The 14,192-nt window shown below is 30.7% G+C and overlaps 2 protein-coding genes across 2 annotated transcripts; one reads left to right on the top strand and one right to left on the bottom strand.

The window, feature by feature from the left end:
- Window positions 1-3,274: 3,274 nt before the first annotated feature.
- On the top strand, window positions 3,275-9,008 carry LOC114279997 (glycosyltransferase BC10). Its single transcript, XM_028222310.2, has 2 exons — window positions 3,275-3,871; window positions 8,130-9,008. The coding sequence occupies exons 1-2, from the start codon at window positions 3,350-3,352 to the stop codon at window positions 8,772-8,774; spliced, it is 1,167 nt and encodes a 388-aa protein (XP_028078111.2). The 5' UTR covers window positions 3,275-3,349; the 3' UTR covers window positions 8,775-9,008.
- Window positions 9,009-12,817: 3,809 nt separating this feature from the next.
- Window positions 12,818-13,990, bottom strand: LOC114279985 (uncharacterized). Its single transcript, XM_028222291.1, has 2 exons — window positions 13,703-13,990; window positions 12,818-13,162 (listed from the first exon to the last, which is right to left on the bottom strand). Exons 1-2 carry the CDS (start codon window positions 13,988-13,990, stop codon window positions 12,818-12,820), a joined length of 633 nt encoding a protein of 210 aa, XP_028078092.1.
- Window positions 13,991-14,192: the final 202 nt, after the last annotated feature.

Genomic DNA, 14,192 nt, shown 5'->3' with positions numbered 1-14,192 from the left:
TAATAAGCATCAATTACTACTAAAATTATTAATAGTACCAATTAGTATAAAATTATTTCATTTTTTCATTATAAATTAATTAGTGTCACTTAATGGCTTAATTAGCATCAATTAATACTAAAATTATTAATAGTACCAATTAGTATAAAATTATTTCATTTTTTCATTATAAATTAATTAGTGTCACTTAATGGCTTAATTAGCATCAATTAATACTAAAATTATTAATAGTATCAATTAGTATAATTTTTTTTCAAAAATGCTAGAGGCCCCAAAAATTCTACCAAAAGTTTTACCAAATGTCTCACATGGGTGTGGGACCCACACAATGTGGGGCCCATGTGGGTCCCACACCCATGTGAGACATTTGGTAAAACTTTTGGTAGAATATTTGGGGTCTCTAGCATTACTCTTTTTTTTTTTTTTTTCATTTTTTCATTATAGATTAAGAATAATGCTATATGTACTAATTAATGTACACATTAGTGTACTAACAGATGATGTGGCATCATTTGTATAGTTTTGAGTATTTATAACTTGTATAATAAATATGGTCAATAATAATATTATAACACTAGTTGGTACACTAATGTGTACACTAATTGGTGCATGTAGCACCACAGATAAATTAATTAGTGTCAATTAATAGCTTAATTAACATCAATTAATACTAAAATTATTAATAGTATCAATTAGTATAAATTTTTTTCACTTTTCATTATAAATTAATTAGTATCAATTAATGGCTTAATAAGCATCAATTAATACTAAAATTATTAATAGTACCAATTAGTATAAATTTTTGAATAATGCTATATGTACCAATAAGTGTATTAACTAATGTACCAATTGATGATGTGACATAATTTAAAAGGTTTTTGGTACTTGTAATGTGATTAATGAGTTGGGTCAATAATAATGTCATAACTAGTGTACCAACACTAGTTAAATTAGTACAAATCACATTACAAGTGTTGGTACACTAATCACGACATTATTATTGACCACACTCATTAATCACATTACAAGTACTAAAAACTTCTTAAATTATGCCACATCATCAATTGGTATACTAGTTAATACACTAATTGGTACATATAGCATTATTCAATGTCATAACTAGTTGGTGCATGTAGCACCACCGTAATTTTTTTTCATTTTTTCATTATAAATTAATTAGTGTCAATTAATGACTTAATTAGCATCAATTAATACTAAAATTATTAATAGTATTAATTAGTATAAATTTTTTTCATTTTTCATTATAAATTAATTAGTGTGAATTAAAGGCTTAATAAGCATCAATTAATACTAAAATTATTAATAGTACCAATTAGTATAAAATTATTTAATTTTTTCATTATAAATTAATTAGTGTCAATTAATGGCTTAATTAGCATTAATTAATACTAAAATTATTAATAGTATCAATTAGTGTAATGTTTTTTCATTTTTTCATTATAAATTAAGAATAATGCTATATGTATTAATTGATATACTAACTAATGTACCAATTGATGATGTGGCATAATTTAAGAGGTTTTTGAAATTTGTAATGTGATTAATGAGTGAGGTCAATAATAATGTCATAACTAGTATTGGTACACTAGTTATTTTACTAATTAGTACATGTAGTATCACCAATAAATTAATTAGTATCAATTAATGGCTTAATTAGCATCAATTAATACTAAAATTATTAATAGTATTAATTAGTATAAATTTTTTTCATTTTTTCATTATAAATTTATTAGTGTCAATTAATGGCTTAATAAGCATCAATTAATACTAAAATCATTAATAGTGCCAATTAGTATAATTTTTTTTTCCTTTTTTTCATTATAAATTAATGGCTTAATTAGCATCAATTAATACTAAAATTATTAATAGTATCAATTAGTATAATTTTTTTTTCATTTTTTCATTATAAATTAATTACTGTCAATTAATGGCTTAATAAGCATCAATTAATACTAAAATTATTAATAGTACCAATTAGTATAAAAAAATTTCATTATAAAATAATTGGTGTCAAGTAATGGGCTAGTATCAATTAACACTAAAATTATTAATAGTACCAATTAGTATATTTTTTTTTTTCATTTTTTCATTATAAATTAATTAGTGTTAATTAATGGCTTAATTAGTATCAATTAATACTAAAATTATTAATAGTATGAATTAGTATAATTTTGTTTTCATTTTTTCATTATAAATTAATTAGTGTCAATTAATGGCTTAATTAGCAGCAATTATTATTTTTTATTCATTAATTATTATTATTATTTATTAAAAAAACACTGAAAACCTCTACACCAAAAAAAAAAAAAAAACTGTAAACCCTATCTCCGGCGGGCATAGCGGCGACAAACCAGCGTTAGGGTTTGAGATTGATCCACAGAAAGAGAAAGAGAGCCTTTGAGAGAGAGCAGAGAGAGCCATTGAGAGAGCCATTGAGAGAGCAACATCGAAAAGAGAGAGCTAGGGTTTTGTCACGCCGACAGCCCATTCTTCTTCTCCTTCTCCTTCTCATCTCACCGTTTGCGTCGATCGCGAAGAGGGAGAGAGAGCTGGGGTTTGTCACGTTGTCGATCGCGATGATTCAAATCGTGTTGGTTCAGATCGCGATGGTTCAAATCGAGATAAAAAGCGATCGAAGAACACTGGAAAGAGAGAGAGAGAGAGAAGAGACAGAGCTTTGGTCGCCGGAAATCGTCCTGGTTCGCTAGAAATCACTTCTCCTATTTGTATGAGAGAGAAAGAATAAGTGTTCTTGGTTTATATACATGGCACACTTGTAATAACTAAAAATTGTAAAGGGCATTTAAGTCATTTTACGCTCTCCATTTCTGCTTGCCGCATAAGCTTAAATCAAGAAGCACCCTTGGAGCTGCTTACAAATTTAAGTTGAAAGTAACTTAATTAAAGTTATAATCTATCCCTTTAAGTTTTATCAAACACACCAAAATAACTTAATTTAAGCTAAAAGTTGATTTAAACTGTTTTTAAGTGCTACCAAACAGGCACGATGTGTAAGTATGATTAATGGATAATTAGGAAAAATATGAGAAAGAATGATATCCTAATTGATTGCAATATCATTAGATTTAAAAAGTGGGTCTAATTTTTGAACTTGAATAGCAATGTATCTTAACACTAATTTTATTTTATAACATTAAATTAGATTAGTAACAACAATTTTAATAAAAATAATATGGTCGTTTATTGTAGGTAGGAATCCCATAATATGTTATATGATATGCCATTACGTTTTATTGTAGAATTAATCATTATATTGTGATAATTAAGAACATCATCTAATCTCTCTCTCTCTCTCTCTCTCTAAGCAATGAAGAAGAATCAACACCAAAAACCACCAGCCTCAGCTGCTAATCTCCTTTCTTATTTCATCTTCTTTGCCTGTGGCATAACCTCTGGGATTTTACTAACCTGCTATCTCAAGGACTCGTCACTGAATCTACTAATCTCTCATTCACCATTAATTCTTCCACCACCACCAGCTACCCAACCACCACCACCTACTCCTCCCCCATCAGCCACCAAAACTTCCAAAACCAATATTAGATCATCAGAATATCAAAAGCCCACACATGTCACGCACGATATGAGCGACGAAGAATTGCTATGGAGGGCCTCAATGACTCCCAAAATTCATAAATTCCCATTCAAAAGGGTTCCAAAGGTTGCCTTCATGTTCTTGACAAGAGGGCCAGTTTTGTTAGCACCTCTTTGGGAGTTGTTCTTCAAAGGCCATGAAGGATTCTACTCAATTTACGTGCACTCCGATCCATCTTGCAACCAATCCGAGCCTGAAAATTCAGTTTTCCATGGCCGGAGAATTCCCAGTAAGGTCAGTTTTTTTAAGTCTAATTTTTCATATTAAACTTGTGCGTTTTTTTTTTTTTTTTTCTCTTTTACTTTAATTTTATATAGGTGGATTATTAAAAAAAATTATTTGCTTGTTTATTCATTATTTGGGGCTTTCATTGATGTTTTAATTTAAAAAATATAGATGGTGAAAGCTAGGTTGAAGCTAGGGAAGATTATCGCCCAGGGGGGGGGGGAATATTTCATTGCTCTTGAATATAATTTTCTTTCAAAACAAACACAGTATAACATGTACGAGAGTATGATTTCACCTACACCTTTTACTCTATGAACTTGATATACATGCATCTAAGTAGGGTTGAACTGCCCTAATGGCACTTCTTCTTTTTTTATTAGCGAAAATAGAAATTTTATTGATAAAAATCAATGTACAAAGAATACCGAAATAACTTATCAATAAAAGAAAAATAAATGAAAGTATCAAAATAAAACTAATCTATCGAAAACAAGCACAATCATCTAGTAATACTACACCAAAAATTGACGAGAAATAAGTGCAAACAAAAATGCAAAATCACAACAACCTAAATAAAGATTAATCATCGCAAACAAAAACAAAATCACAACAACCCAAATAACTACAAAACAACACTTAAGGCATTATGAAATTCCAAACATGCGCTAGTTAATTGAAATTAAATTTATAAATTTAGGTAAAAATTCTTAACATATAACATGTTGCTTTTATAATTTTTGTAAAATGATAATTTTATCTCCAATTTTATGGGATTAGATTGTGAATCCCCATGCTATTTGAGATTAGCAGTCCACTTGGATAAAAAAACAGGGGGAGGGGGGGAATAAATATAATTTTGAGAATAAATATAATAAAGTCTACTCATAGAAAATTATTTTCAAGACTGCAATAAATAATGAGAAAACTAAACAATTGATGGAACAATTAACAAATAAAAAAGCCTACCCACAGAAAATTATTTTCTTAATAACTTGTGTCAAGTGATGAAATTGCAACTGCATACCGAGACTCAACACGTCATCGTATTTGAGTGGGTTGTTCCTTTTTGACCTCTCATTATATAATTATATGGTTTAAATAACATGAAAATTTTATCTAAAATTTTATGCTAAAAGTAAATATGTAATATAAATTTAAAGTTAATGAGTTGTGGGCATACACTAGAATATAGATTTTTTTTTTTTCTAAATTATTTTCTGAATAATTTTTTTCTAAATTTATAATATTGTTGTATAGTTTACCAGAAGAGATTATAAAATGGAATAATTGAAAATGTATACAATTGGAACACCATCTATCTAACAACGAAAAGTCCACGCGAAGGGGGCATTGGCTTCTTAATAACCACCACGTCGCTCATAAAATATTCAACTCAAGCCTATCCTTTTTCTTTTTTTTTTTTTTGGGAAATAGGAGTTACATTGGGCAAATTACAATTTTATTTCTCATTTTGAGTCATTTTAATTCTAAATATTTTTATTTGGTCAATTTAGTAATTTTTTATATTTTTTTCATATTCAGTGAACTTTTTTATTTTTTTAAAGTTCTACTCGATTAGACCAACCACAAAAGTCAAAAAATAAAAAATAAAAAAATTTGAAAAAAAGTCCACTACAGATAAAAAGTGCCAAGCATTTGGTTTTTTGACCTTTTTTTTTTTCTTTATTTTTTTGTCTTGGATAAAAAAAAATTGATTTTGATTTCTTTTTTTTTCATATTCATCTACACCAACCAGAAAATCAAAAAAAAAAAAAATTTTGACACAAAATTTTTAAAAATATTAAAGAACAAATTAAAAAAAAATATAAAACTTTTTTATCTGTATGCGAAACGACTCCTTACAATGGTCTCCCTGTTTGACACTATCAACATTCATTGTCAAAGTTAGGAGCATTTTTGAAAAAAATTCACCTAGATTCTGTTAAAAAAATTATCTTTTCATAAATTGACACAATTGAAATATTACTTACAAAAATGATCCAAGGTTCCTATGCTGAGTAAAGTGTAATTAAACTTTATTTTATTTTATTTTTAAGATGCAATTTTTAATTATAAAATACTCAAGATTCTAACAATGAATTATGATAGGCCGAGGCATGATGACCACTTTAGCATACATTTAATACTTTGTAGATAAAATTAACACGATTAATATGTTGGAGATCAAAATGACGAAAGTGCCAATGAAGCATGGAGACGAGTACTGATATTGGTACAAGTGTTAGAAATCCTTAACATCTAATTAAGATTGGTGAAACACGAAATATAAAAAAGAACAAACACACAAGAAAAATAAATTACACACATATGACAAACACAAAATTTACGTAATTTATCCAAAATTATAATTATGTCTACGACTGCTATGGTTTTTATTATGATAAAAAATGTTACAAAAGATTACAGAGATAGCTGTCTCCCTTCAATTATAAATACATAAAAATTATGACAACTTGTTACAAGTATGAAAACACTAGAATGCCTTCACTCCAAATCCGCATTTATTAGGATGTACACTATCCTCCTAATAACGAATTTACTATGGTACAATAATATGACAACACTTAAAATAAGATAAGGATAAAAAAATATTTTTATAATCCGTTAAAGTAAGGTACAAATTTAATACTAACAATTATGTCTATACAGATGGTGTAATGCTATTATTGAGAACCCTAAGTTCTTTGAGGCTTAAAAATTTCTAGAAATGCCTTTCATTTGTTTTATTTGATAATAGACACAACCTAAATTTATTTTGGTGTCTTACATTTTTAAAAGGGTCATGCTAATAATCTTTTAATGGATATTCATTAAAGATCAAATAATGTTAAAAAAAATAACAGTGATATATTTTCTCTTTATTTATATTTATATAGGCAGGAGGGTGTGTAGGTAATAAGGTTGACATATAAATTCTGTTGGAAATGGTTATAAAATTTTGGATAAAACCAGAATTTTTTCCTTAGTTCGGTCTATTTTTTAGGTGGGTCTCGAGTGTCGATTTACTCGGGTCAAAGTGGTAACGCGTTCTATGCCGCGTTGTGATTCACGTGGTATATTTGGTTGCTCAAAACCATTACCGAGTGAATGAGAAATTGAAGCCAAAGTGTGCTCCATGGAAATGGAGTTTTGGTGGAAATTCCTTAAGGTTGTGAATTGGCTTGTCCCACATTGATTTGGTGGGAAGTTTTGAAAGGATTTATAAGGCTTAGGGTGAGATACTTGGGGTGTGCCCCAAGGGGTATCCAAGTGTTTTAGAGGGAGAGGTTATGGGCTAGACCCATTGGACCCAAAAATTACCACACGCACGCCGCCGGTCGGGCGGGCTGGGCTTGGGCGCGGGTGCGTGGTGTGTGGTTGGGCTTCTAATCTTTCTGGGTCAAAAACATTTGAATTTAATTTTATTTTTTATTAAAAATAAAATCCAGAATTCAAATTAAATTGGTTTGGATTTTTTGTTCATCCAAACAGGGCCCTTCCCGTTTTCAAACAGAAATAAACTGTTTTCGAATTAATGCACATCCAAACAGGGCCCTTCCCGTAATTGCTATCTGTTTGAATTCAAAACCCAACAGGTATCATACCTGTTCAATTCAAAACCAAGAGCCACATACCTGTTCAATTCAAAACCAACAGCCACCTTCACATCTATAAATAGGACCACCCTCATTTGATGTTTTTAAGATTCAGAAATTTCGTATTCCATTCTCTGCAATTTATATTCTTCATCTTGCTGTATTTTATTTCCGAAATAAAGAGTGTAAACACTTAGTGTGTTCGTAAGGCAAACAATTTGTAGTGCTGCTATTGTTTGTGGTAAGATCATTTCATCCTGGGAGATAGACGTCCAAATTCTGAAAGCACCGTGGAGAGGACGAATCTGTCTTAAGGACACAGTGTTAAACACTGGACTTGATCAGAAAAGTTATTCAAATAAATTAACCAAGTAAGTTGTTTAATTTTATTCTGTTTTTATTTGTTTATTTATTCAGATTTTAATTTTGTTTTTGTAACAAAATAAAATCTGTTTTTTATTTATATATTTTTATTTCAAGTTTGATTTTTGTAATCAAACATATTCTCTCCTTTTCTTTATTTCTTTATATTCTGGTTGTTGTTTAGTACATAACAGAATTTAATCTATTTAAATACAGTGAAGATTGTCCAACAAATTCATCACTCATGTGCTTGACTATATAGTTTATATATATCACATCTTATAGAATTCTCGTGTATAATGCAGAAAGTGCAATGGGGAAGTGTTAGCATGGTGGAAGCAGAGCGTCGCTTACTAGCCAATGCTCTTCTTGACTTCTCCAACCAACGATTTGTTCTCCTCTCTGAATCATGTATCCCTCTCTTCAACTTCTCTACCATTTACTCTTATTTAATATACTCTTCCAAAAACTTTGTAGAATCCTTCGATTTACCCGGCTTGGCTGGTCGTGGCCGGTATCGCCATCAAATGAGTCCCACCGTCACAATCCAACAATGGAAAAAAGGAGCTCAATGGTTCGAAATGGATCGAGATATAGCTATTGAGGTTGTATCAGACACAAAATATTTTCCACTATTTCAAAAGCATTGCAAGAGGTCATGTTGTGCCGATGAGCATTACTTGCCAACGTTTGTGAGTATAAGATTTTCGGAGAGGAATTCAAATAGAAGTTTGACTTGGGTTGACTGGTCAAAGGGAGGTATACACCCAGCTAAGTTTGTGAGAACAGATGTGACTATTGAGGTTTTGGAGAAAATGAGGAGTGGAAGGAAATGTGAGTACAATGGGAATATCACCAATGTTTGTTTCTTATTTGCAAGGAAAGTCACACCTACTGCTTTGGGTAGGTTGATGAGGTTTGCACCAAAGGTTATGCAATTCAACCCATAAGATTAGAAATGTCATGACGTTAGGGACTAAAGAATACAAAAAGATTAAAAAAGTAATGAGTGGTTTAAATGAACTTTTGTATAGTATAGAGCCCACACTCACAGACTACTTTCTTTTAGTATTTTTTTATGTCTGATTTCTTAGTCCGTATCATTTATTTGTAATGATCATAGGGTGAAACAAAAAATGGTTGCAAATAATTTCATTTTGTTTTTTCAAATTTGACAGATAAAATGACCTAGTATATGCATGTAAAGAAAAACAACAAAAAGAATTTTTTATTTGTTTGGTTTTGGTTGGTTCTTGACTATGCATGTTTCCTACAATAAATTAAAATCAATAGCCATTGAAATATTTTGCTCATTCTCCTCTCAGAAAAAAAAAAAAAAAAAAAAAAAGATATGTTCAAGGGGAATTGTGCTCTCAGATTAATGGGTGTTGTGGGGAATATTTTTCTATTAATTTTTTCCCCATAATCAGCTTTAGCTCTTTTGATGAGAAACTGTTCTCTTCGCCAAATGCCACCTCTACATAAGATTAATAGCTATCAAAGTTTACAATGATTGTATAATACTTGAGAAAATCAGGCATTAATCCCCCCACCTTTTACGTAGAAGCTTAAAGATTATGATAAGAAATGTATTAGGTAAGATCTCTCAATGTTTGGAATGTAGTTGTTTAAATCCTTTTTGCTTCCCTTTTTTTTGGGTTCTATTTTTGCCCTTCATTCAAAATTGTTCAAAGAAATTTTAAATTGCTTATTTTCTCCCAGAAAAATTTCAAAATTGCTTAGAGAAATTTTAGAATTGTTTATTTTCTCTCACATAAATTTTTAAATTGCTTATTTTCTTTTAGATAAATTTTAAAATTGCTTATTTTCTCTTAGAGAAATTTCAAAAATTTTACTAACTGAAGATAGCTAACTCAATGAAATTTTGTCAAATTTTTTTCTCCTAAAATTTCATATTCATCATGAATCTTATTTGATAGATCTCGAAGGAACAAGCTAAAAATAGAAATTTTATTGAAAATGGATATCTAAATCAAAAGTTCTTGAATTTTTAAATTTTTTAAAAAGTGAAAGACGTTGAGCAGTATTGCTTATGAGCAACTTTAAAATAAAAAACCCATAATACTTATGTCACATATTTTTATAAAGAATGCAGTAGTGAAAATGGGTGCCCATTACAAATTGTATAAAATTAAATTTATTTGTGAGATTTGAAATCATTGAATGGTTTTGTAGGGTTTTTTTTTAAAAAAAAAGAAAGAAAAAAAGAGAAGAAAAAATTGACTACAAGCCAAAGAAAACAAAAAACCATAAAAAAAAAATACATGTTGGTACATATTCAACTTTTGTTAGATTATTATTTTTTAATTTATATTTACATGGTCTTTTAAACTTCAAAATTTAGGAATAGAAAGTATCAGCTACGACTTTTTCTTTTTCTTTTTTTTTTAAAAAAAAAACACCTATTCAAATGGTTGATTTTTCAAAATCGAAGGTGATACAACTCAATTAAAAAAATTATCTTACCTATTAAAACTCTATTTGAAATCTAAAGTTTAACTTAAATTTTTTCAATTTAAAGAAAAATCAACTGTTTATCTCTTTTGATTCTTTATTCATATGCCATAATACAAATTAAAAATGGTTATGATATTATTTAACCGCAATATAAATTTACACCTGCTAAGTTAATATTTGAAGATTTATCTGGATTATTATTAAAACAAACACATAATTTGGTGGCATAATTTATCTGTACTATTATTAAAAAAAAACTGTTGTGAACCTTCAACTAAGGCCTCGTTTGGCAAGCGGTGATTTTAGTTAAAAAGTCAAAAAATCACTAAAAAAATCAAAAAGCCAACAACTTAGATTAAAAAATCAAAAATTCTCTTTTCTCTCTACTTTTTGCAGATCTTTTTATAAAAAATTAAAAAATCATCTCAAACATATTAGTTTTTCTTACATTATATTTTAGCCAAAAAGTCAAAAAGTTGCTAAAAAGTTTGTTTCCAAACAAGACCTGAGCCTAATTCAAGTTTAATGTTGAACAATATCAATAAATTATCCTTTTGGCCATCTTCAACGGTGTATTAGATTAAGCATCAAATTCAAATTTGATGAAAAAAGTCTCTTTTTCCCTCTCCAATGATTTCACCAAATTGATATCAAACTGAGAACGGAACAAAACTTTCATCAAACTGAGGACAAGTGCAAGATTTCACCATTTCACTATGCTGTAACGTTGGGGGTGGGCCAACTGGTCAACCAACCGGATGTCCGGCTGGTTGACCCACCGGTTGACCGGCTCCCTTATTCTGCGAACTGGTTTATTTTCTAGAACAGGTGCGAACTGGTTTATTTTCTAGAACAAGTTCAAATAGGTAGGTTATTTTGTGGACTAGAAATAAATTGATGGGTGATATAAATTTAAATTCCCATGAAAATGCAAATGAAAAAGTCACATCCTATATACATATTTTTAGTTGAGAACTAGCCGTTCTGTATTAGCAATTCCAATAATTTACCGTTGGATTGACAAATTATTTTGAAAACTTACCGTTGCTGATGTGCTCTATAAAATATATCTGTTTAATAATAGCATGCTATGAATTTCAGTTAGGTTGACAGAGTATTTCAGTTTGATAATAGCATTACATTTTGTTGTAGACATGCTGTGAATTTTTTTAGTTCTGTCATTATAAAAAAAAATTTCCAGGGAGCTTTAGTTTATATGTCAGCTTGATAAAAATTTTTTAGTTTTGTGTCATTTTGTTGTAGACATGCTGTGAATTTTGATAAGCTTTACTGGTCGACCGGCCAGTCGACCCACCGGACATCTTCTTCTCTTTTGATGCACACCGTTTGAGCTACCCATATCAAATTGAGAAAATCAACTATTTTTTACTCAGATTTAGTGAAAATTATAATAAACCGTTGGAGATGCTCTTAAAGCTTATTTTAAAAATAACCCTTAATGTCGAACAATTTGGACTATAGTTTTAGGTTACTAAACTTTGAATTTAAGGGGCAATAATATAAATGGACAAAATTCATTTCACCTCTTGTGATTTGAGGCCATATCATTTTGTCCCTTATTGTTCAAATATAACTAAACAGTTTTCATGTGATTTTAGACCAAAGTGCAACTGTTAATTCCATTAACTACAGATGTGAAATCACTGTATTACCTTCAAACCCTAATAATTTTATTTTATTTTTTTTGTTATTTTTTCTTTCTCATATACATAATTTATAATTTCTAACAGTTAACTTAATTAAATCATAGTTAATCATAAGGTTCGGGTCTTTGAAATTTTTTTTTTGTTAAGTTCCTTGAGAGCCTCAAACAACAGTTTAAGTAGCTTAATAGTCGAATCACAGTAGCAACCCAAGGTTTTTGGAAGCCTTAAACTAAATATCAAAATGAGACCATATCTAATTAAGCCTTTGAAAAGTTGGGCCTTCGGCAATAATTTCTTTTAAAAGAAATATCCTTGTGGTCTTAGGCAACCATTTAAGTTCTAATAGTTTAGTCACCTCTACAAACCATTAAGAATTTAGTTAAAAGACAAAATAACAATTCAAATTATCGTGCTAAACGCTTCTTGTGCATCAACTCTATTAGCTACAACAAATGTTAAATCAGGAGTGTGTATCTGCAGCTCAAAATAAGCCTTAAATGCATTGCTTGGTAAGGGAAAGTACGCCCCTATGAAAAAAAAAATAAATAAATAAACAAAATAAAAAATCACTAGCAGCAGCTATGTAAATGTAAATAAATATGTTGGAGATGTTTATATATGTTGGAGATAAAATTCCCTCTCCTAGCCATGCTTCTGATATCTAGGAAGATAGCATTGCATTCCCAAGGGGGAACTGTCTCAAACACACAAAGGTGGATGATTGACTTCTTGTCGCCCTCAATCTCAATGTTCGAAAGGTTATGTACTTGTGCCAAATGACACGCCATTCTTTTTTTTTTTGGTTACAACGGAAATAAAACAAAGGACTAAGCCCTTTCCATAGATCGTCATAGCATATCATCAACAAGCAAACTTCTAATCTCAACTGGGGGTTCTTTCACCACCAGCATGTCCTCCGGTTGAGCTGCTCTAAGCTTGGCAAGAGCATCAGCACACAGATTTGCTTCCTTCCAAACATGTTGGACAGTGCAGTTGCATCCTTTAAGTAAGATTTTTGAATCCTCCACTAGATGCCTGAAAAGGCATTTGTCTCCTACCTCTTCCTGCAGTAGTTGCACCACCTGAGCTGCATCTGTCTCTATGATCACTCCATTTAAACCTTGCTGTAGAACCACTATCAAACCCTTGTAGACTGCCCACAACTCCGCCTCCAGACTGGTTCCTGGTTGAAGCTGCCATAATATCCACAAACCCATGCTCCTCTTTCATCTCTAACCAAGCCTCCATCTCCTCCTGATTTTCTGCTGCCATCAGTGTTAAGCTTCAGTTGTCTTGCAGGTGGTAATAACCAAGAAACAAATTGATAAGCTGGTCTTGGAACAGGTAAAGAATTAAGGAAAGCAAGATGGATCTCTCTAGCGTAATCCAAAATGTAAATGATACTCCCTTGGTAACTTGTGGGTTTTCTATCAAACACATACAAATTCCTGTTTTTCCAGATTTTCCCCAAGGTTACAGTAAAAACTAGATACCAAGGGAGATCAGTATTAAAGTGATTTTTATTTGAAACATTACTCATGAACCAATCCATTCAGCTTTTCCTTCGCATTTCAAGGAACCAAGGTCTGGAAAAAGATCGCCAAATTTCTTTGGCCTTATAGCATCCTCTAAAAAGATGTTGGCAGTCCTCAATCATATTACAACTGGGGTAGTGGTCATCTTGAGTTAAGCCCCTGTGCAGCCTCATTTGGTTAGTAAGTAATTTGCCATGCCTTATAATCCACAAAAATAGCAAAAGCTTCACCTTGTAGAATAGATGAAATAGTCACAAACTTGGCTATTCCATCAATGAGATTTCCATGAGAATTTCGCAATAGAACAACGATTGCACCATGAGTAGAATTTTTCTTGACAGTCACATCACAATTGATTTTCAAACCAATCCCCAGAGGAGGAACCCAGGTAGACAGATTCCACGGCCCAGCAACAACACCGACAGGGCTATTCGAAGTTGACTTTAATTCTTCTATTGCTTGATTGGCTCGAAGAAAAATGGACATCGGGTCAACTGGGTTTGCATTGAAAATAAAATCATTTCGCCCCTTTCAAAAAAACCATCCCATCCAAGCTACAGAGCTAATAAAGTCCTCCTACATTGATTTGTTGCTGAACTGATCCAGAAGATGATGTAGCCATTGAACCACAGATGAAATAGACATTGGGTCAACCTTGAAACTCAAGTTGCTACCAAACCAAACGGCT

This window comes from Camellia sinensis, chromosome 5 (assembly GCF_055761805.1).
Source record: "Camellia sinensis isolate YWXY chromosome 5, ASM5576180v1, whole genome shotgun sequence".
Taxonomy (NCBI): Eukaryota; Viridiplantae; Streptophyta; class Magnoliopsida; order Ericales; family Theaceae; genus Camellia; species Camellia sinensis.
The sequence above is the reverse complement of the archived record's forward strand: the minus strand, read 5'-3'. Positions and strand labels throughout refer to the sequence as shown.

Excerpts from the sequence above, each read along its gene's own strand:
- LOC114279997 (XM_028222310.2), top strand. The coding sequence starts at position 3,350 with ATGAAGAAGAATCAACACCAAAAACCACCAGCCTCAGCTGCTAATCTC. Across the intron at positions 3,872-8,129 it reads GCCGGAGAATTCCCAGTAAG|AAAGTGCAATGGGGAAGTGT; the intron begins GTCAGTTTTTTT and ends TGTATAATGCAG.
- LOC114279985 (XM_028222291.1), bottom strand. The coding sequence starts at position 13,990 with ATGTCCATTTTTCTTCGAGCCAATCAAGCAATAGAAGAATTAAAGTCA. Across the intron at positions 13,163-13,702 it reads CTATTTTTGTGGATTATAAG|CTTCAACCAGGAACCAGTCT; the intron begins GCATGGCAAATT and ends ATATTATGGCAG.